The 25,337-nt window shown below is 32.6% G+C and overlaps 1 protein-coding gene across 1 annotated transcript; it reads right to left on the bottom strand.

Moving 5' to 3' along the window:
- Positions 1–12,273: 12,273 nt before the first annotated feature.
- Positions 12,274–17,747, bottom strand: LOC127739737 (fatty acyl-CoA reductase 3-like). Its single transcript, XM_052253074.1, has 9 exons — positions 17,669–17,747; positions 17,467–17,570; positions 17,090–17,292; positions 15,256–15,356; positions 14,356–14,548; positions 13,427–13,588; positions 13,237–13,318; positions 12,490–12,771; positions 12,274–12,405 (listed from the first exon to the last, which is right to left on the bottom strand). Exons 1-9 carry the CDS (start codon positions 17,745–17,747, stop codon positions 12,274–12,276), a joined length of 1,338 nt encoding a protein of 445 aa, XP_052109034.1.
- Between the last annotated feature and the right edge of the window lie 7,590 nt (positions 17,748–25,337).

Genomic DNA, 25,337 nt, shown 5'->3' on the forward strand with positions numbered 1-25,337 from the left:
TAGTGATTTTCGAAAATTGAGAGAAGAAATACAATTAAAATTAAAATTTGAAACAATTAGTTAATTAAAAGAATTTTGAAAAAGAGGGAGGTAATTTTCAAAAATTAGAGAGAGGAAAGTAGTTAGGTGGTTTTGAAAAAGATAAGAAACAAACTAAAAGTCAATTAGTTAGTTGAAAGAGATATGAAAATCAATTTTGAAAAGATAAGAAGTTAGAAAAGATATTTTAAAATCAAATTTTTGAAAAAGATATGATTTAAAAAAGATATTTTTAGAATTAAAATTGATTACTTGACTAATAAGAAACTAAAAGATATGATTCTAGAATTTAAAGATTGAACCTTTCTTAACAAGAAAGTAACAAACTTCAAATTTTTGAATCAATTACATTAATTGTTAGTAAAGTTTTCGAAAATTTGAGATAAAATTAAGAAAAAGATTTTGAAAAATATTTTCAAAAATTTTCGAAAATCATAAAATAAAAATAAAAAAGATTTAATTTTTGAAAAAGTTTTTGAAAAGATAAGATTTTTAAAAATGAAATCTTGACTTGACTAACAAGAAACAACTTATTTTAAAAATTTTTGACCAAGTCAACCCAAAGATTTCGAAAATTATGAGTAAAACAAGGAAAATATATTTTTTATTTTTGAAATTTTTTATGATGAGAGAAAAAAACACAAATATGACCCAAAACATGAAAATTTTGGATCAAAACCAATGATGCATGCAAGAACACTATGAATGTCAAGATGAACATCAAGATTTATTTTTGAAAAATTTTCAAGAAAAGAAAAACATGCAAGACACCAAACTTAGAAATTTTTAATGCTTAGACACTATGTATGCAAAAATCACATGAAAAACAACAAAAGACACAAAACAAGAAAATTTAAAGATCAAACAAGAAGACTTACCAAGAACAACTTGAAGATCATGAAGAACACCATGCATGAATTTTTCAAAAAAAAATGCATAAATTTTTAAACCATGCAATTGCACCAAACTTAAAATTTGACTCAAGACTCAAACAAGAAACACAAAATTTTTTTGGTTTTTAGGATTTTATTAATTTTTTTGGATTTTTTTTCGAAAATTATTTTTTTAGAAAAAACGAAAAAGAGAAAAAAATTTTGAAAGATTTTTGAAAAACTTTTTGAAAAGAAAATTACCTAATCTGAGCAACAAGATAAACCGTCAATTGTCCAAACTCAAACAATCCCCGGCAACAGCGCCAAAAACTTGGTAGGCAAAATTGTGACTTACACTTTTTATAACTTGAACAATTCTAAGTAATGGCTCCAAAAACTTGGTGCACACTACTATGGTTCACTCACATTCTTCACAACTTCGCACAACTAACCAGCAAGTGCACTGGGTCGTCCAAGTAATAAACCTTACATGAGAAAAGGTCGATCCCACGGAGATTGTTGGTATGAAGCAAGCTATGGTCATCTTGTAAATCTCAGTTAGGCGGATTCAAATGATTATAATGGTTTTCAAAAATAATAATAAATAAAGCATAAAATAAGGATAAAGATACTTATGTAAATCATTGGTGGAAATTTTGGATAAGTGTATGGAGATGCATTGTTCCTGTTGAATCTTTGCTTTCCTACTGCCTTCCTTCAATCCTTCATACTCCTTTCCATGGCAAGCTGTATGTAGGGCATCACCGTTGTCAATGGCTACATCCCATCCTCTCAGTGAAAATGGTCCAAATGCTCTGTCACAGCACGGCTAATCATCTGTCGGTTCTCGATCCTGTCGGAATAGAATCCATTAATTCTTTTACGTCTGTCACTACGCCCAACAATCGCGAGTTTGAAGCTCATCATAGTCATTCAATCCTTGAATCCTACTCAGAATACCACAGACAAGGTTTAGACTTTTCGGATTCTCAAGAATGGCCGCCAATAATTCTAGCTTATACCACGAAGATTCTGGTTAAGGAATCCAAGAGATATTCACTCTAACTTTTGCTTGTAGAACGGATGTGGTTGTCAGGCACGCGTTCATAGGGACGGATGATGATGAGTGTCACGTATCATCACATCCATCAGGTTGAAGTACGAGTAATATCTTAGAATAGGAATAAGCTTGAATTGAATAAAAGATAGTAGTAATTGCATTAAAACTCGAGGTATAGCAGAGCTCCACACCATAATCTATGGTGTATAGAAACTCCACCGTTGAAAATACATAAGTGATGGTGGTCCAGGCATGGCCGAATGGCCAGCCCCCAAAATATGATATGAAATTTGAAACTAGGAAAAAGGACCCTTAGTACAATAGTAAAAAGTTCTATTTATACTAAACTAGCTACTAGGGTTTACAGAAATAAGTCTAAGTGCAAAAATCCACTTTCGGGGCCCACTTTGGTGTGTGATTGGGCTGAGCTTGAGCTTTACACGTGCAGAGGATTCTCTTGGAGTTAAACGCCAAGTTGTAACGTGTTTTTGGCATTTAACTCTGGTTTGTGACGTGTTTCTAGCGTTTTACTCCAGAATGCAGCATGGAACTGGCGTTGAACGCCAGTTTGCGTCATCTAATCTCGAACAAAGTATGGACCATTATATATTGCTGGAAAGCTTTGGATGTCTACTTTCCAACACCGTTGAGAGCGCCATTTGGAGTTCTGAAGCTCCAGAAAATTCATTTCAAGTGAAGGGAGGTCAGAATCCAACAGCATCAGCAGTCCTTTGTTAGCCTGAATCAGATTTTTGCTCAGGTCCCTCAATTTCAGCCAGAAAATACCTGAAATCACAGAAAAGCACACAAACTCATAGTAAAGTCCAGAAATGTGAATTTTGCATAAAAACTAATGAAAACATTCCTAAAAGTAGCTAGATCCTATTAAAAACTACCTAAAAACAATGCCAAAAAAGCGTTAAATTATCCGCTCATCAATCAACCCTCTTGGCAACAACCTCCACCCATATACTATAACCAAGAGCCCTTCCAAAAGGTATACCAAGATGACGGCTATGGTGAGCACTCTTTTGATTATCAACAACCACCACCATATGCTTATGAACCGCCTCCCCAACACACCTTTGAACCACCATACTCACAAGTCTCCTACAACCAAACACCTCAGTATGACCCAAACCCATATCCATCATGCCAACCACCCTATGAGCCATATGATCCTAATTATGCTATCCAAGCAGAACAAGAGTCAAAGGATCATTTTAAGGAGACTGTGGATCGACTCAATGCAACCATTCATCAACTGGGCCAAGCGATAATTTGACTTGACTCCCGATGTTTGGACACTCAAAATACTCCCATGAATACATGTGGAGAATCAATAGAAGAGCATAGCATGAAGGAGACACTAGAAACTCCGGTGGACAATGAGGAACATGGCTTTGTATTGAAACAAGTGGAGGAAGCCATAATAGTTGAAGAGGAAGAAGTGGTTGAAGACTTAGGAGATGCTGAACCTCCATGGGAAAGTCAAGTTATAGAGCCTCCTTCAAAGACGTTTGAAATTGATGTTAAGGAGGGTGTACAACCTCCAAGGCATGTCATGGTTGAAGACTTGGAAGAGGTTAATCAAGAGATAGAGATTCAAAGAGAAGAAGCACAACCTCTCATGCCCTTGGTGAGCAATGAAGAAGAAATCGAATTGGAAGAAAGCTACCAAGAGGAAGAGGTTGATATTAAAGAAGCTTGAAAAGAGGTGGAGGATGTCAAAGAAGAGCGCAAGGGAGTGGAGCTTGCAAGATCATTAGAAACACCTCTCCCAAAGTCATTACCGTCTAACACAATGTTCAAGTGGGTAAAATTCCTATCCTTATCCTTTACTTTCCCACTTGAATATGGGCTACTGGAGACAGATGGTCAACTTAGAGCTCTTTGTGGGATTAAGAGTAAGAGGAAAATGGTTAGTGGTTAGAGTTGTCAAGCAAGGTTCAACATGGTTGTGTGCTCAAAGTTTAAACGCAGAGTTTGGTGTAAAGCTCAATTGAATGGGTCTAGGGAGCTGTTTGGATGTCTTAGTGAGAATTCAGAGTGCTTGCCACCCGGATGGAACCATGATTATCAACTTGAAGACGGGTGTAAAATCAAGATTTGGGATCCCGACATACGAGAAGATCAACTTTGGGAGCTCAAAACTTGTGAAGAACTCCATCAAGGCTTGGAAAATTTACATGGAATAGACAAAGCTTATTGGAAGTCCAAGCATTGGTGGCAGTTTCAGAATGAGTTCAAGCACAAGCCACCATGATAATGAGCTCGCCAAATGTCCAACTTAAGGACTATAACTAAAAGTGCTAGGTGGGAGACAACCCACCATGGTATGATCGTTCCTTTTTCAATTATAATTTTATTTAGTTTTATTTGTTTTTGAATTTTATTTTATTTTATTTCATTGAACCTGGAATTATTCATAACATCCGCATTAGCATTGCATTTTGCATACTGCATAAAAAAAAATGGAAGCACGCGATGCGCCAGCATCGCTGACGCGTTCGCGTCATAGGTGCATTAGGAAGAAAAAAATTGAACAGAAAGTCACGCGAAAGCGTGGCTGGAGGTGTGCCTTAGGCACAAATATGCCCACGCAATCGGGTGACCCACGCGTCCGCTTCATGTTGCAAAATAGCCTCCCACGCATCCGCGTCACCCACGCGAACGCGTGGCCCTATAAAATCGACGTAAATGGGTGTATGGCAGCAAGTTGTGATGGAGTGGGGCTGGAACCATGCTAGAAGCACAAGCCCTACCACGCGTCCGCGTCATTTTCAAAATATGGCCATTCACGCGTTCGCATCACCCACGCGAACGCGTCACCCAAAAATTTGGCAATAAGAGTTTAAAACAGAGAGTTGCGCGAACGCACGGCTGCACTCGCACCAATCGCACAAATCAGGCCACGCAATCGCGTGACCCACGCGTCCGTGTCACCTGATAATTATCACACACCACACAATCGTGTGACCCACGCATCCGCGTCACATGCGGCGCACAACTTATCCAAATCAGCCAAATATCTTATCTTTTCTTCCCCAATCCTAATTTTTACTTCTCCCTTCTTATTTCTTTCTTCTTAATTCTTTCTTCTTCCTTTCTTACTTTCTTCTTCTTCATCCCTTTACCCTCTCATCCCTCTTCACTTTCATTATATTTTATTGCATACTTTCATCCATTGCATTTTAATTTTGTGCATATTTTTATTTTCTTTTCTAAATTTATTACTTTTCTATTGGTGTTAAATTTTCTTTTTCAACTGTTGTATCTTTTATGGTATTATTTTGGTGCTTAATGACTTGTTTTATTCTGATTGGGTATTATTATTCATAAGTCAATGCTATTCTTTTATGATACTTGCATTCCATTTGTATTGATATGCACTTATACTACCTTGCATTACCCACACTCTCTCCCCTATTTTTGCACTTTGTGCACTATTGATATGCCGTTTGCTCCTACTGTCTTCTCTCTTACATGTTGTAGCTACCATGTAATTGAGACCTTTATTATTCGGCATTACCCACTCATATTTTATTTGTTTTCTATCATTGTTTTTGGGTTCCTGTTCCCCTTTTTCTCTTCTTTCAGGCTGGCCACTGAAGAAGGAAAAAGAGGAAAAACTTCTTCATGGGGAGACAAACAAGTCCATCTGCACAATCCTTGGAGAAAAGCATCAGTTGAAACAACCCGTCCACTTGCACATCTTAGCATGCACCGAGGATGGTGTAATCTTTAAGTGTGGAAAGGTCGATACCAATCTCCGCGAGTTAGTTAGCCCCTTCTCAACACTAGTTTTATTTTTCTTTGTTAGTTCATTGCTGCATTTGCATGTGTAATTGCATGTTTGTTTGATTTTGTGCATGTTCTTCTACCACTACTTATTTGAAGTAATAAGTTTCTTTTTAAGACCCTATTTTTGAAAATTTTCACTAATTTAAATCAAAACTTTTGTGTTAAACTTGTTTGAAGCTTGTATTTGGAACATAGTTTATAGCTAAGAACACACAACATGTGAGACTTGAGCTTAATTATATGGTTACATTATTTAGCCATAAATTTTTATTCTTGTGTGTTTTCTTCTCTATGATTGTAATTTTTTTTACTTTGTTCTATCCTATATGTCCAATGTTTAGTGTATTTAAATGCATGCATATGATTGAGACCATTATTTGATTACTAGCTCATTTACCCCAAATAGCCTACCCTTTTAATTACCTTTGTTAGCCACTTTGAGCCTTTTAATCCCTATTTGTTCTATATTTTACCACATCACTAGCCTTTAGCAGAAAAACAAGTAATTACCTGATTTGAATCTTTGGTTAGCTTAAGATAGAGATTGTGTGTCAACTAAGTATGAGAAAATTGTGAGAACATGGGTTGATAGCGAATGTGTTGTGCTTCTACTTTATTTAAATATTGAGAATTTTGGTACCTACTCATGTGAGACCAGAAAAATTAAAAGTCCATGTGCATTGATATGTTATGTTTACTTGTATATTTTCAGAAAAAAAAAGAAGAAGAAAAAATATATAATATAAATAAATAAATAGGGGATAAAATTACTCCAATGCTAAGTTTAATAAAAGATCAATGCATATGTGGTAAAATTAAAGAAATATTTGGTACATGAGTATGTGATACAAAAGTGGGAATTATGGGTAGCTAGGCATGAAATTAGAGTTACATAGAGTGTGTGTGTTAGGTGAGAGCTTAGGCTATTCAATGATTCAATTTATAGCTCACTTAGCCATATATATATACCCTCACCCTTACCTTAGCCCCATTACAACCTTGAAAAGACCTCATGATGTTTGCATTGATATATTAAATATTTGTTGATTGGTTAGATGAAGAACAAAGTTTAGAAAGCATGATTAGAGAAGAGTAGAGTGATTGACCCTAGACACTTGAGAGTTAGAGTGATATACACTACCAGTAAGGGTTCAATGCTTGATTCTATGTTCCCTGCTTTCATGAGCTATCTTCTTACAAGTTTACTTGTTTTTACTGTATAATTTGAATTAGTGGAATTTTGGTTTGTATTTATCTTGGGGAACTTGTTTGTTTTTAACCAAGTAGATAGAAACATCTTAGCATGTAGTTGCATTCACATTCATAGGTTGCATTGCATGAGTCTTGCTTTTCCCTACTCATTTATTTTATCTCCTTAAGCTAAGCATGAGGACATGCTAATGTTTAAGTGTGGGGAGGTTGATAAACCACTATTTTATGGTTTATATTGTGTTTAATTGAGTGGTTTTTATCAAATTCTTACCCACTTATTCATATGATTTGCATGATTTTACAATTCCTTTCCAAAATTATTCCATTTCAACCTGCTTCGTAGAGATCTTTTTATTGTGTATTTTAATTCTCCTTTATACCATTCAATGCCGTGATCCGTGTGTTAAGTGTTTCATGCTTCATAGGACAGGAATGACTTAGATAATGGAGAGGAATCTTGCAAAAAGGGAAGGAGCACAAGAAATAAAGAAGACAACCAGCGAACAGCGATGCGCACGCATGGCTGACGCGTGCGCGCGATTTGGACAAAATCACAGCGACACGTACGCGTGCTTGACGCATACGCGTGGAGAGGAAAATCGCCAAACGACGCGTACGCGTGACCGACGCGTACGCGTGACCGACGCGTACGCGTGACATGCGTGATCTGCAGAAAATTCAGGAAAGGCTGGGGACAATTTTGGGCCGTGTTTTGACCCAGTTTTCGTCCCAGAAATACAGAATAAAGCTAGGAAACATGCAGAGACTCAATTCATACTTAGCATAAGCTGATACTTCATAATTTTAGGTTTAGATGTAGTTTTTAGGGAGAAAGGCTCTCTCCTCTCTCTTAAGTTTTAGGATTAGGATTTCTTTTAGTCATTAGGATTGTTTCTTCATACCAGGTTCAATATTCCTTTATTTTTATTTCTCTTCTACTTTTAGATACTATAATGATTTTATTTATTAATGATTTATGTTACCAAATTGGTTTATGAACTTTTCCATGTTAGAATTGATATCTTTATTTAATTAATATAATTTGAGGTATTTCAGACTTATGATTGTTTTTCTTAATTTATGTTATTAATGCTTTTAATTTAATTTAGATTTTTCTCCCTTGGCTTTGGTTGAGTAATTAGAGACTCTTGAGTTATCAAACTCTTGTTGATTGATAATTGGAAGTTGCTAATTGACTTGAATTCTACTAATTCTAGTCTTTCTTTGGAAATTGACTAGGACTTGAGGATTCATATTGATTTATCCACTTGACTTACCTTCATAGTTAGAGGTTGACTAAGTGGGAGCAACGAGCAATTTTCATCACAATTGATAAGGATAACTATGATATTTGATTATTAACTCACTTATCCCAAATAAGCCTACCCTTTTATGTCACCCTTGTTAGCCACTTTGAGCCTTTTAATCCCATTTATTCTATATTTTACCACATCACTAGTCTTAAGCGGAAAAACAATTAATTATCCCAATTGAAGCTTTGGTTAGCTTAAGATAGAGATTGTGTATCAACTAGGTGTGGGAAAACTGTGGGAACATGGGTTAATAAGGATATGTGTTATGTTTTTACTTTGATAAAATATTAGGAATTTGGGTATCTACTCATGTGAGACTAGAAAAATTAAAAATCCATGTGCATTGATAAGTTATGTTTATTTTTCTATTTAAAAAAATAAAAATAATAAAAAAAAGAAGAAAAAAAGAGAAAAAAATCCAAAAAAATATATTCAATAAATAAGTAAATAAATAAAGGGACAAAATTACCCCAATGCAAGGTTAAGTTAATAAAAATATCAATGCATATGTGATAAAATTAAAATAAGGGTTGATGCATGAGTATGTAATGCAAAAGTGAGAATTTTGGGTAGCTAGGCATGAATTTAAAAGTATATAGAGTAGTGTATGTATAGGTGAGAGCTTAGGTTAGTCAAATATTCATATTATAGCTCACTTGGCCATACATATACCCTCACCCTTACCTTAGCCCATTACAACCCTGAAAAGACCTCATGATATTTGTATTGGTATACTAAATATTTGTTGATTGGTTAGATGAAGAACAAAGTTTAGAAAGCATGATTAGAGAAGAGTAGAGTGAATTACCCTATACACTTGAGAGACTAGAGTGATATACACTACCAGTGAGGGTTCAATGCTTGATTCTATATTCCCTGCTTTCATGAGCTATCCTCTTACAAGTTTACTTGTCTTTACTGTATAATTTGAATTAGTGGAATTTGATTTATGTTGTCTTGAAGAACTTATTTATTTTTAACCAAGTAGGTAGAAGCATTTCACATTTAGTTGCATTCATATAGATAGGTTGCATTTCATACATTTTACCATTCCTCTTCACTCCTTTATAGCTTCTCTTGGGCTTAGCATGAGGACATGCTAATGTTTAAGTGTGGGGAGGTTGATAAACCACTATTTTATGGTTTATATTGTGCTAACTTGAGTGATTTTTCATCCATTATTCTCACGCTTATTCATAGAAATCGCATGTTTTACGTTTTCCTTCTTGATTTTGTGCTATGATTGAGAACATGCTTCTTTGGTCTTATATTTGCCAATATTAATCCTCTCTTATTACCATTAGATGCCGTGATATGTGCGTTAAGTGATTTCAGGGATTACAGGGCAGGAATGGCTTAGAGGATGGAAAGGAAGCATGCAAAAGTGGAAGGAATACAAGAAATTGAAGAAACTGCTAAAGCTGTCCAGCCTGACCTTCTGGTACTAAATCGACCATAACTTGAGCTACAGAGATCCAAATGACGCGGTTCCAATTGTGTTGGAAAGCTAACGTTTAGGGCTTCGCAACAATATATATATTTCCATAACTGCCCCGAAGCCAGGCGACGCAAATGCGTGACCTGGCAAAAAACCCAATCCACACTAACGCATGGACGACGCTTCCGCATGACTTTGCAGCGACCTGTACGAACCAGAAATTGCTGGGGGTGATTTCTGGACTATATTTGACCCAGTTTTCAACCCAGAAAACACATATTAGAGGCTATAAAGTGGGAGAATGCATCCATTCATCAGACAACATATACAACATTCATAATTCATAATTTTAGGTTTTAGATGTAGTTTTTAGAGAGAGCGAGAGGCTCTCTCCTCTCTCTTAGGTTTTAGGATTAGGATTTCTTTGTCTTCTCAATTTCCAGGTTTAATGTTCCTTTTATTTATTTTTCCAATTTAATTTATGAAATTTTCCATGTTAGAATTGATTTTCTTATTTAATATAAATTTGAGGTATTTCAGATTTATGATTTTAATTTAACTTTTTACACTCTTAGCTTTGGTTAAGTAATTTGTGACACTTGAGTTATCAAACTTAGCTGATGATTGAAAATTAGAATTCTTTGCTGATTGATTTGAATTCCCCTAACTCTAGTCTTTTCTTAGGAATTGACTAGGACTTGAGGAATCAAATTGATTATCCACTTAACATACTTTCATAGTTAGAGGTTGACCAAGTGGGAGTAAAATTCAATTCTCATCACACCTGATAAGGATAACTAGGATAGGATTTCCAGTTCTCATACCTTGCCAAGAGATTTTCGTAATTATTAATTTATTTTTCTTGTTATTTAAATTACTTGTTCTTTATTTCAAAAAACCAAAATAAAATATATCTTTTTCCATAACCAATAATAAATCATACTTCCCTGCAATTCCTTGAGAAGACGACTCGAGATTTGAATACTTCGGTTATTTATTTTTATTGGGTTTGCTTAAGTGACAAACAAAACTTTTGTATGAAAGGATTCTCTGTTGATTTAGGAACTATACTTACAACGCGATTATATTTGTGAATTTCTTTACCAATAGAATTCTGATCGTCAAGGAGACACAGAGAAAAACGTAAAAACGCATGAATATAAATGACTTGTATGATTTGTATAGAAAAACGTTAGTATGTGAAAAATAACTCATATATTGATCCTTTTATAACTACTATCATATTAATTCATCTACTTAACATACACTGAAACAATTTAAAGAGAGCCGAGATAAAAAATAAAGTAGAATAATTTGTTTTGATTTTTCAATCACATATTTTTAAATTTTATCATAATTAATTTTAAAAAAATTATCAAATATTTAAATTAATTTATTCAATTGACAAATTTATTTCTAACATTCATAAATTCATAGATACGTAACATTTATAACATTTATAGTTAGATATGCATAACATCTATATATAATTCATATTAATAACTTCCATCATTTTTGTTAGATGCATACAAGAATGAAGATGCATAGTTTAATATTTTTGGAAAGGGTAGTGCTAGGGAGTCAATAGTCTAAGTGTACAATGTGTACAATGGGCTAAATCTTTGGTCCATGAATAAAATGAACATCATCCACACTATCCAGAATAACCATCCGAATACCAGGAATAATAAACATCTCATGTCATAAAATCACTCATCCTAAAAACTTAAGTTAATTTTGGAGTTCATCAAGGATCAAACCTTTGACCTTTTGGATCTAGAACTCTAATACCATGTCATCTCCACTTATCCCAAAAGCGTAACCTGATATGACAATGTAATACTAATGGTCATATCTCTAATACTTCCTAAACCTCCATTGTACACATTGTACGTTTAGACTATTGACTCCCTATACTTTTCCTTTTGGAAATTGTGCTTAAATTGATCATTAACACTACTGGTTATTTTTTAGTTAATTAAGTATGGTGAGTAATGGAAAAGAGAGTTGCCAGAAGCAACAAGAAGTCCAAAATTTAGCAATAGAAAACATTTCTTATATAACATCTACTAATCACAACGGTTCAAAGACTATTTTACGGTAATGGATAAACTTTTAACATCAAACGTCGAAAATTCGTCGAGATTTTTTTTATCCCCCTCAATCCAATGGTAAATTAGTAATTTTGCTTGTAGAAAAAAAATTTACCGGTGAATCTTTCTATTAAATCTATTAGAACATTTATCACATAAAAATCAACATTTTTAAATTTTAATAACACTTGTAATAATACATCAATAATCATCAAATAAATGGATATTCATGAAGTATTGTTCCCAATCAATAACTTTTGGATCAAAGTAAAACAGATCCATCTCTATCCTTCCTTCCCTTGCCGTTGCCAACAACTTGTCTGTGTTCGTATTATCAAATCTGTTTGCAAAACAAATTAATATATAATTAAACCAATATTATTAAATAAGAATAATAATCAATATTATTTAAATTTAGCTGATAATTAATATAACGATGAACTTACATGCCATTAAAAAATACGTAAGGCTTGTAAAGATCAACGAGCCGCATAACACCATGGATCTTTCTATAAAGTTCATGATACGTTTTTTGGAAATACTTGCCTGATGCTTTGTTCACCAGTTGTAGTCCCTGTCAAGTAATGCATGCATGCAAACTCCGTAAAACTCTATTCCCTAATTAAAATCAAAGTATATTTTTATGAAAAGGTAAAACCTTCAATGGAAGCAAGTAGCGAATGAACATGTATCTGCGGAAGCTTGCCATGTTATTCAATATGGTAACTTTGCCAACTCTGATAGGCTTTCCCTTTTTATTGATCCAAGGTTTTGCAGTGAAATATTTGAAGGAATAGTCACGGAGATCGCCGTATTTCACAGGGTTGCTAACAGAGGAGCCCACATGGTATATGATGTTATCATAATTACTACTATAACCTTCATTTCCATGTGCCACCATAGCCACTATCATTGCATTCACTACCATGTCAGCCGGTATCTGCATATCAAATTCATTAATAAGATTAAAAATTACTACCATCAAATTTAATTTGATGGTTACAGTATTAGAGATATAATTATTTATATATTTTTTTATTAATTTTATCTAAGTGGCTTAAAAAATAAGTAATGACTACTAATAAATCAAATTTTTGTTAATATATATGTTGGGTTACTATGAAAAGTTCTTGAAAAAATTAGAGAGTAATCAAGTAAGATAACATAAGATAGAAAGAAATTATATCTAACTAAAAACTTTAAAAAAGTAAGTTAATGAATCTCTTATCTTATAAATTTCTTACTCTTTTTTATTCTTTTTAATGTGAGACAAATTTTATATCCTCTTCACACTTACAACATTAACAAGTAGTAATATTAATTGTATGATAGTTTAATACTTGGTTTTGACTATTGATGAATGGGATAGTAAATTCATATTTAATAGTTTGATCAAGTTACTCACCGCATCAAAAACTTTCTTAAGATCTGCAAGGAAGCAGGATAATTTTCCTTTACCGTAAGCAAGAATCATACTGTCTATGGTTCTGCGCCACGTAAAAAAGTAATATGAAAGTGCATGAAATGTATAACAATTTAAGGAAATGTAACATAAGAGGAGGCATAAAATTGATAGATCAATATTTCATTCGTACCTTGCACCTTCGATCCAACCTGGAAAAGGTTCTTTATAAGTGCTAACAATCATGGTAGGACGCACAATAACAATAGGTATGTTTTTCTTTGAAATTTGTATAAGCATTTCACCCATGGCCTTTGTAAATACATATGTGTTTGGCCAACCATATAGATTTGCTCTGAAAATAAATTAAGATACAGTATAACCATAAACTATTAGCCCTGAGTTTTGTGGTAATTGGTGAAATATAATTATCAATCCATTATAATTTTCAAACATAAAGTAAATTAAATGAATAATTATGTAGTGATATAACGGAAAGATAGAAACTCAGATGTAATTGTCGTAGTTAATAATTGAAAATTATTAATAATTTTATAAGTTTAATTAAATTGTCATCTAATCATTCAGGAATTTTTTTTTAAATTTAAAATTTTCAAAAAATTTTAAAAATAGCTTTAATATTTAATTTTTTTTAATTTTATCTTTAATATTTTTTTATATGTTTTAATTTTAGCTTTATTTTAATTATTATAATTTAGTGTAGTATAATGTAATTTAAATATTTTAATTTATTATAATTTAATTTTTTATTTCAGGTATTTTAAATTCTACTTTAATTAGTATCATTTTAATTTAAGTGATATTATTATGAACATAAAATTAAATTACAATAAATTAAAATATTTAAATTATATTAAAATATTTAAATATAGTATAAAATGAAAGAGTAAAAAATTGCCTTTTATACATGTGACCACACCCTTCATACATATCGCCTAGCTAATATAAGACTTATTAGGTGATCTACGTCCCAAAAGTGGATTTGTGTAATTAAAAATATTTTCTTTGTTTAAAATAAAGAATGATTTTAATTCATTTAAAAAAAATTCTGATAATAATTAATAAGTAGCTAGTAGACTAGTAGAGTAATTTAATTCAAACCTTTGGATGCCTAATTCCTTCATGGCGAGTTTAATGTGATGTTCAGAGGCTCCTTGTTCTCGAAGCTGATTGAGTTTTTGTTGCACCAACTTCATTTCCATGTCAATGTCTAATCCTACCACTCCATTCAATGACACACCCATTTCCTGTGGATCCTCTACTACCACTCCTCCTCTCTCGCCACACACGTATGCTAATTCAATATCCCATTCAATTACATCAATTAGTTACGCATTTATTAACTAGTAGCAATAGATGTTAAAATTTAATATAAGAGTCACTTAGATAAAGACGACTAAAACGTCTTTTTTAAAAATATCTTTTATTAACTAAAATTTAATATATATAATCAATTAAACTGTATTATTTTTATCAAAATTAGGATCGACAAATTAATTTGACCGAAAAAATAGTGAATTAAATCTTAAATCGGTCTAAGTTAATATTATTTTTTATAAAAAATAACTACAATATCCTATTATAAAAAATACTTAAATACTCCTATTATATATATAGAATAATATTACACATTCAAGTTTTTCTATTAACCAAGTCCAACTAAATTGGTTTAACATAACAAAAATTAGTTATAGACAAGTACTTTCTTCTTTTAAACTTAGAGTTAAGCTAACGAGTCATCAATAACACTTCTCTCCTACAATAAGGATATTATAGTTATTTTCTAAAAAATACTAATTTAAGTCAATTCAAAATCTGATTTACTATTAAATTTTTAATTAAATTAATTTATTTGATTTAATTTTAACAAAAATAATATAATTTAATTAATTATATATATTAAATTTTAATTAATAAAAAATACCTTTAAAAAAAATTTTTAATCTTCTTTATCTAGTGGCTTCCTTTAATATAATGTATGTAATAAGGAAATGTACTAACCTGTTGATACGTGAAGAAGCACTTTGAACTTAGTACATTTCTTGGCGAAGTTCAATACATGCTTAACTCCGAATGTGTTAGTACCCAATGCAATATCGTATCTGTATTTAATAACAATAATAAGATCATACATTTTTAGTCACGTACAAAGTAGTAAAGGATTACATTATTGCAGAATATATGCTTAACTCCGTATGTTGTTATTTTGTGGTTACATGCGAAATTAATGATGTTAAATTTATTATATATTACTAATTTTATAATTAAAATGTGTTACATATTATTTTTTTATTATAATTAAAATAATTTTTCTTAAATTAAGAGTTCTTTTCTCTTTTTTTTTTTATTTTTCTTATTCCTTCATTTATTCTATTTCTCTTATATATCATTATTAATAATTAATTACAAATTTAATAATCAAAATATATAATATAATATTCTCTAATCATATTTAAATTAAATTAAAATTAAAATTAAAATTAAAATATAGTTATATTATATATTATATTTAAAAAAGTGGTTGGTGATTTTCGAAAATTGCAAGTGAAAAAGTGGTTAGGTGGTTTTGAAAAAGATAAGAAATAGTATTTTGTTGAAAAATATTTGAAAATAATTTTGAAAACTCCCTTCTTAAATTCGTTCATCTATCTCTCTCCTTTTTTCTATTTCTATCTACTCTTTCCGCTCTATATATAATTTGTAATTTATATTTTATATTAGTAATTTGACAAATCAAATTATGTTATTAGATATTTTTTATTATAATTAAAATAATTTTTTTTCTTAACTTCCAAAATTAACAAACTCTCTCTCTCATTATTTCTTTTTATTTTTCTCTTTTTTTTCTCTTATTCTCTATTTTTCTCCACCTTTCTATTCTACAAAAAATAAAATTAACAATATAATATAATTTTTTGGATAAAGTATACTTTTTGTCCCTAAAATTTGACAAAATTTCAAAATTATCTCTAAATTTTATTTTGTTTTAATTTTTCTCAAAAGTTTTTTATTTGCATCAAATATACCCTCAACGGCTAAATTTTCAAAAAATTTAAGACCAATTTAACAATAATGTATGAAAATTATGCTTGATTTACTTGCGTTGAGAGTTATTCTTATGAAATTGTTGTTGAATTGGTCTTAAAATTTTTGAAAAATTAGCCGTTAGAGATATATTTGATGCAAATAAAAAACTTTTCGGATAAAATTGAAACAAAATAAAACATAGATATATTTTTGAAACTTTTGTCAAACTTTGGGGATAAAAAGTATACTTTACTCTTTAAATAAAAAATATTATTATGTGCATATTTTTTATTTAGTTTTAAATTTTTACTACTTATCTTTTTAATCTATATCTTCACTCTTTTTTTTCAAATATTTATTATATATAATTTAGAAAAATACTAATGTTGTGATTAAAAGTTAGAATCAAGATTCAATTGTTTTAAAAAAAATAAATTTGAGTTAATTTTATAACTATTAATATAATTTTTTTATGCTAATATCTAATTATATTTTTATATATAAAAAATATTATTTTTAAATTGCAAGCATAAAAATTACTTATTTCTATTTGTGCAACAAACTCAATACCTAATCAAATATAAAAGTATACACGTTAAATCCTTTTAAATTTTAGATAACGAATATTAAAATTAATTATTAGTAAAAAATTAAACTCTTTCATATGAAAATAATAACTAAAAAAATTATTATTTAATTTTGTTTTTATTTATAGAGACCCTGATCTTTTTAGTCAAGGAAGACTTTTATTTATATATATCATTTTGTAAATGTAGTTTAATGTCTATCATTATCGATATTTATATACCTTTCATCAAAGCTAGTAGTTGCAGCAATATTAACTATAATATCAGTTTGATTGCAAATATGGTCCATTAGAATGGAGTCCTTCAAATCCAAGTCCTGTTTAGAAATGTCTCCAGGTACCACACACAACTTTTCTGACACAAAGGAATTGAACTTTGTACCCAACTTTTCCTTTAGCAATCTAAACAACTCCTTCCCTACGATCTACATACATATAAAAATGCAAGCATACAACACAGGAATATCAACTATAATAGACATATTTTGAATTTTGAAAAAGATTGTAGAGAATAATATACAAATACATGCATGCACATACATCAAAATATAAGATAAATTAAAAAAACAAATAGAAGATATATAATATATATTTGTCACCTCATGGTGCAAGCGATGAGTAGCAGATTCAATATCGGTAGCTCTCAAAAGAAGGTAAAGTTTTTTCACATTTGATTGACATCTTAGTATCTTCTCCACAAAAACTGTAAATCCATAACAATTAGTAATTAATCAAAAGCATATGGAATTAAAACAAGTTGCATTGTTTTACAACACATGTCATTATTCTGTTGATCACTACTTTTTGCAAGGAAGCCGGTGGCACCAGTGACTAGAATGGTCTTGTCCTCAAGGAAATGCAATACGCTTCTCAATTCCATTTGAGATAATTAAGTAGTTCTTCTTTATATTGATGAGAAGGAGAAAATAATGAAAATAATGAACCAAAATAATGTGTTAGACTATAGATAATATGATTACACATGCATGCCCACAAGGTTTGCTTTGATTCTTTTATTGCACTCTTCTCTTGGTGTTCATATTTATAGGGGAAGCCAAGCACCTCACATGTCGTACCCATCCAACAAAAAATATCTCCAATTATTACGATGCATGAACTTGATGGTGATGTAAATGCATGTGGCACACTCATCGTCGCAAAATTGAGAAGTGTGAATGTCACACACTATTAATTCGTTCACCGAACCTACCTAAATTATTATAATTAATTAAGTATACATGCAAATAATGCACGTGAAAATATGGCTCATGAGAAACAGATTTGTGTCTCCCATCAACATTTTAATTTGTGGAGCATATCGTTGTTGTTAAATTATTCACCACCCATGAAAAGAAAAAAAAAAGAAAAAAAAAAGCAGTATTATTACGATTCCTTTTATACTTTGGCGTTACTTAATTAGAGCAGGTTAATGTTCAAACTTTCAAGGAGTAAGCAACTTAGACATAAGTTAGAATCACAAAAAAAAAAAAACAAAAGAAAAAAGCCTTAGAGATAGTGATTGAAGACTTGAAGTAGCTAGTGGCATTTGAATTGTTTGGATTCAAACTAATTAACAAAGTAATCGCTGCTTTGTTACTTTTTTGAGGTTACCTGAATGTTGATTTAAGTCTGGACATGAGGTCCAAATTTTTTGTGGAACAGTGTCTGACTTGTTCTCGTGCTAAGGTGCCACCATCCGCATTTCTTGTGATGAGGTGACGGTGATAATTGCAAGAGACTCCAATTAATGCTTAAGTTAACAAGAACTTTAAACATGTTTTTTAGTAGATTAAAACGTAAATATATTTGAGGGATGTCAGTGTATTTATAATAGAGTTATTAACCAATTTTTTGAGTAATTCTACATTTATTAATGTATAACTGTTTCCTTTATCTTAAAAGTTTGTTGGGATCTATTTTTTAGGAGAGATAAAAATAGTAAAAGAGATTCAAGGAGACAGTTACTTATTTGGATAAGTAAAACTGGTCCTTCTTGTTTTATCCGATGTCCGACCTCTTTAAAGAGGTCGGATTAAGGATAGAGGCCATCCTTCTTGGGTGGGTCTTTTATCCTTATTGGGCCTAGTTTTAGGTTTTGGACTACGGTATGAATAGTGCCCCTACTTGAGTCCAAGCTTTCAGGAGGTCGGGTTCAAGTATGTTATGACTTCAGTTCTTGTTATCGGGTACGCCGCCTTTAAGAGGTTGGATACTCAATGTGTTTTGAAAAATTTTAAAACATTACCGCTTTAAATGAGGGATGTACTTTACGTGACCAGTCCCTTGAAATTTGCGCGTGGCTTTAAAGAGAGATGCAAAATGTCCCTTTTGCCTCTTCTCTTATAAAATGCTTCGCGCCCTCCTTCTTCCCTCTTTTCTATTTCTGAAAATGTTTCATTTGCTTTCTTTATCGAAAAAACACCTTTTTTTCTTCCTTTGCTTCGTTGCTGTTTTTCAGTTTCAAGATTTTTTCATCTTGATTTCCTTGAAGGTTTCTTTGGCACTTTGAAGAGGAACGTGCGAATTTTTTTTGCTGCTTAACGTGTCCTTCAGTTTTCAAATTTCATTAAGGTTGGTATTTTTATCTATTTTTGCTTATTGTCTCGACTATTATGTGTTTCATGAAACTATTTTAATTTGTACCCTGTGTAATAATGTTGGTGATGAGTTTTGCTTTTACGTTGTCGATACTTGTTTCTTTGATAGCTGATTAACTGTTGATACTTTATTTATTGCTAAAAAAAATTCTTTTGAAACTATGTTTGTTGTCTGAAGCTATAGCTCAGCTTGTCAGTGCCAGGTAGAGGACGAGTTCTTCTCCCATAACAGGTCGGGTAAGTATGAATGGTTGGCCCAGAAATGCTTTAAAGCCTTGAAAGGCTTGTTCACACTTGTGGGACCATTCAAATTGTTTTCCTTTTTTGAGGATTGAATATAAGGGTAGGGACTTCAATGCTGACCCTGCCAAGAATCTGGATAGTACTGCCAACCTTCCATTTAACTGTTGGACTTTCTTGATACAAGTTGGGCTCTTCATCTCTAGTATGGTTACGCACTTGTCCGGATTTACTTCTATATCCCTTTGAGTGAGCATAAAACCTAAGAACTTTTCAGCTTCTACTGCGAAGGTACATTTTGAGGAGTTTAGTCTCATTTTTTGTTTTCTAATTGTAGAGAACACCTCAGAGAGGTCGGCCAAGAGGTCTAGGCCACCTTTAATTTTGACAAGCATGTCATCTACATAGACTTCCATGAGTTTTCCTAGGTGAGGAAAAATACTTTGTTCATCAGTTGTTTGTATGTGGCTCCGGTATTTTTTAATCCAAAAGGCAATACTACATAACAATAGTTAGCCTTAGGATTGATGAAAGAGGTATTTTCTTGGTCTGGTTTGATTGTATCTCGAGTAAGCGTTCATAAAGGATAAGTACCGATAACCTTAGGCTGAGTCGACCAGAGCGTCGATGCTTAGGAGATGGTATAGATCCTTGGGGCAAGTTTTGTTGAGGTCAGTGTAATCGACATATATCCTCCACTTTTCATTCTGTTTATTTACCAAACTACGTTGGCCAACCATAATGGATACATTACCTCTCTTATGAATCCTGCTTCCAACAAGGCTTGCACTTGTTCTTTCATGATCTGTGTCCTTTCTGGCCCAAGTTTTCGACGCTTTTGTTGAATAGGTCGAAAACCCGAGTATACAGCGAACTTATGAGACATTAGGTCGGGATCTATACCAGGCATATCAGAGGCTTTTCAAGCGAAGAGGTCGGAATTTCTTCTAGGAGCTTAATGAGTTGTTCTTTCAGACCTCCTTCCAAGTTAGTTCCTATATTCGTTGTTTTTTCAGGGTGATCTCCAATTCGCACTTCTTCTACTTTTCCTCCAGGTTGGGGGCACAATTCTTTTTGAGTCTGAACACCTACAAACTCGATAGTGTTGACTTCCTTTTCCCTCGGACTGCCTTTTAAATTAAGGCCTTCATTGTAACACTTATGTGCTAGTTTCTGATCTCCCTTTATGGTAGCAATTCCTTCTGCAGTGAAAAATTTCATACACATATGAGGTGTAGAGACAATTGATGCAAGTCGGTTCAAGGTTGTTTGACCTATTAGGGCATTATATGTTAAAGTGATATGTAACACCCTATCACACTAAACTTCACCCTATAACCGTGAAGCAAAGGCAATAAAGCACCACGATAGTTCTAAAGTTTCATACAATTGTATATAATCAAGAAATAGTATAACTAGAATCCCAATGAAAGGAATAAATGATCAAAGACTCATAGAATAGAGATACGATGCACGAACGTCACACATGATAACTAAATGCGTTAGCACGAAAAGAATAAGAAAATAATATATAAAAACCTTATAGATAGCTCCAGGATACACAAGGTAATAATACTTAAAGTAAACAAGAGATATATATATGTATGATATACAAAAGAGGACTAGTCATATCCTGAGGAGTTTAGGCCGGCTAGTCAAACTGAATATAACCAAGTTTTGAAGTTTAAAATAGCAACAACCTATCTCTCAAAGTTTAAAGCAAAAGCCTCTAAGGCAACAAATTTATATATACAAAATATGAAAGGATAACTACAACAAAAGTAAAGCATGATAAAACAAAAGAGAAGTCATCCTCCATTCTGTCACCATGTCCGCAAACTCACCGAAGTGGGTTGCGACCTACATCTGAAAAATAACAACAACATATGGTATGAGATCCGGAGGTTCTCAGTATGGTAACAATGCCCAATAGATAAGATATAAGATTTCGGGAAGTCAAAGACAAACCTAGAACTTCACATCGATATAGTTATTCAAGCTTAATGAAATATATAATTTAAACCATAAATAGGGTAATCTAACTTAATGGATTTCTAACTAGTACTAGTCACCGCTGTCCTACAGCCTTCACCAACTTATCCTCTATTATATCCCATCGCCACCGCCTGCCACTACCTACCAAGCCTCCTCAATCCCAATAGAAAACACAAGTAATGCAAACAAGTAAAGCATAAGTAATATACATATACAACAAGTAAAACAAATAGTAAGTAGGCATGTAATTCAGTTAGGCATAACAGAAATTAAGCAAAGTACACAAGCATATAGAAGATGCATATGATGAATGCCTATCATATTTGGCTCGTGATATCACTTGTCGGTTCAACTGACAATCCGACACATCTTTTCGGATGTAGCCTTTCTGCCACGACCAGGGTTATAGTGTCCTGCTCACTCTTTCTTGGCGCTTCCTGGTGTATAATATCCATCCCCTTAGCTTTCTCTTGCCCTCCTATGGATATAGTGTCTAGTATACTCTTTTGGGTTATAGTGTCCGAGTTCACTCTGGTGGCATAGAAGGTTATGCGAGCAAGAGACTGCCACAGCCCTCATATCTGAATGTAGGTGGGAGACTGTCACGGCCCTACACCGGCACTGCTACCTCGACAAGTGGGATTCACCACCGTCCTTGCCCGAGGCGCATAGTGACTTACCAGATCAATGCATGTTACGTGAGCAGGAGACTGCAACAGCTCCTATGTCAGCTTACCAAAACAATGCATATCTCGAATATATAATCAGTCTTAGTGACCACTGCTCATCTAGTACAAGTCCGTTTATACTCATCTCATCAATCTCATCAACCACCATCAGTCATTTCCAAGTTTCAAGCTCATCATAACCATCATCAGTTCTCAATATATTCTTATCTCAATACTCTGCCAAATTCACTCAAGTCATTCCATCTACAGAACTTCTCAAGCCTAAGCCTCCGTCTTCTAAAAATCATATAGAAAATATCTAATCTAAGTCACCTAACCTGTCCTCACTGGCCTCAACACCTAATTACAATCTAAGAGTCTTAAATAGAAGTTAAAAAAGTTTAGAAAGCAAGAGGAATCATTTAAAATGAAGAAAAACAAGGTTTCAGCAAAACATGGGTCATGCGTACGTATGCCCCTGTCCCGCGTACGCACAGGTGAAAGTCTGCAAGGCCGCGTACGCAAGCTGTGTCCACGTATGCGAACGTTAAAAACCGAAACGAATTCCCGCGTACACATGCATGCCAGTGTCGCGTATGGATGGGTGCTTGGCAATAGACAATTCCCGCATCGCGTGCACCATCTGTGTACGCATGCCCTGTGAACTTGGAAATTTTTCAAAAAGCTGCAGAATTCAAATTTTCATATCGTACTTTAACCGTGAATAACTTTTTCATTTTAAAATATTTTCCATTCGTTTTCAAACGTCTTAAAGCTCTCATACCCAACTTTATTTAAATTAAACTTCATTAAAAACAAAGGTCCGGAGGCCAAGTTATACCTCATCAAAATTCATCAAAATTAAGATTTTACAAAATTTGATAAAATTCTCTAGTTTTTCAAAACTTCAAACCAAACCAAAATCATACACACTCTACTCAATGCCTAAAACCCACCATTCAATATCAATACTCCCCAACCTCTTTCTCAATCATTTCACACCTAATCTTATTCAATTTTTTACTTTCTCCACTCATAATTTCAAAAATTCAATAGCCCATAATTTAAATATACAACTCAACCATCTCTACAATTTCAATTCATCACAAGCATTATATATCAATATATCATCATCAAATACTCATCAGCCTTAACAATCACCAACAATTCTTATCAAATATCAATAGTTCCCAAATATTATCATCAACCTCAAGAATTAATAAAAACCAACAATTAACATCAATTCAATCCTATCCTAAAATCCACTAGTCTAAGTTTCACGGAACATTACATATTACCTAAAGAAAATCTTAACCATATCTTGGCCGATTCTCAACACGCTCAAAACACTAAAATTGACTCCAACAAGCTTCCACGAAACTTCAACCACCAAAACTCAAATCTAAAAGCTCTAAATTACCGAAACAACTCCAACAAACACCAATACTCAAGCTTACCTACAGTAAATTAGGATGAAACCTAATAATTGTTTACTATGGTTGACACCTAGACAACCAAAACCATGAAACTCACTCAAAATCAAAACTTAAAATGTGATAATGCAAACTGGAGCGCGCGTTTTGAGTTCTTACCTACTTTGTTTGGTTAGAAATGACGGGCTCATCGAGAACTTCGCGTGACCGCAAATAGCATGCAAATCAGATGAGTATTTTTAGTTAGAAATGACGGGCCCAACCGTTTGGTATTTTTGGTTTTGTTTGGTTTAACTTTAGGCCAAAATTTTTAGAATAAGTACCCGATTTTTATTTCTAAATATTTTCCTAGATTTTTCTACTGTTTTTATTACTCTTACATAGTACCGGACAGACTTAAGCTATTACTACCGGCTAATTTACTTATACGCATTTTTACGCAATTTTCTGCAGAAAATTACATTTTTCCACTCAGAAAAATTCACTAAATTCAAATGTCATCGTTAAAATTTTTAATTAAGATGTCTAAATTTTTGAACCTATTTCGAGCAATTAAATTATTATTTTATTTTATTAAAGCGATTTATTTTAATTCCGGTTCCTACACGTTAACCACGATGTAATCGATGCTTAACGTCTTTGACTTCGCGCCCTTTCCAAAAGTAGTATACAGAGAGATATACCAAAGAGTTTAGATCGGCATATCCCTCGTCCGAAGAGGTTATTTGGGTATGCCTTTAGATCCTTTTCTTCCAACCAGAGTTATCAAAAGCCGGTTTAAACAATATATCTGCCGAGCTGTTTTGATCTACTAGTGTTCTATGGAGGTTTGCATTTGCTTGAATCATTGTTATCACTACGCGGTCGTCATGGCCAAGCGTTATATCCTGAGCATCTTCTTTAGTAAATAAGATGGTTGGCAGGTCGGGAGTGTTATTTCCTTTTCCGACTTGGTATATCTTTTTGAGATGTCTTTTTCGTGATGATTTTGAAATTTCTCCTCCAGCAAATTCCCGATTAATCATGTGTGGTTTGGGGGACGGGGGTTTGAAGTGGACGTTTTTGTCGTCCTCTTTCGTCATCTCTTTTCTTTTTCTTTAATCATCTGATTTTTTTGTCAAGTACCTATTTAGTTGGTCTTTTTTGGCCAACTTTTTAATATCATTCTTTAAATTATAACATTTGTTGGTAAAATGCTGGTAAAGCTTATGGTATTCACAATATTCTATTCAATTTTCTATTTTTTTTTTTTGGTATTTGATTGGGGGAGAAAGTAAAAATTTTTTGATGTCATATATCTTCCAATAAAAGTCTATAAAAGAGACTAAAGTGGAGTATAATTAAGGCGTTGAATATGAGATAGAATATTTAACTAAGGCATTTTTTTCCATCCCCTTTTAATTAGAGGGTATTAGATATTCATGTTGCATGCAGTATATAAGAGCCATTCGCTGTTTGAGTCATTTAAGAAATTTAAAGATAGATGGTAAAATAGAAAAAAATTTAAAAAGTAAAATAATTCAGTCATAATTAATAA

Source organism: Arachis duranensis, chromosome 8, assembly GCF_000817695.3.
Source record: "Arachis duranensis cultivar V14167 chromosome 8, aradu.V14167.gnm2.J7QH, whole genome shotgun sequence".
Lineage (NCBI taxonomy): Eukaryota > Viridiplantae > Streptophyta > Magnoliopsida > Fabales > Fabaceae > Arachis > Arachis duranensis.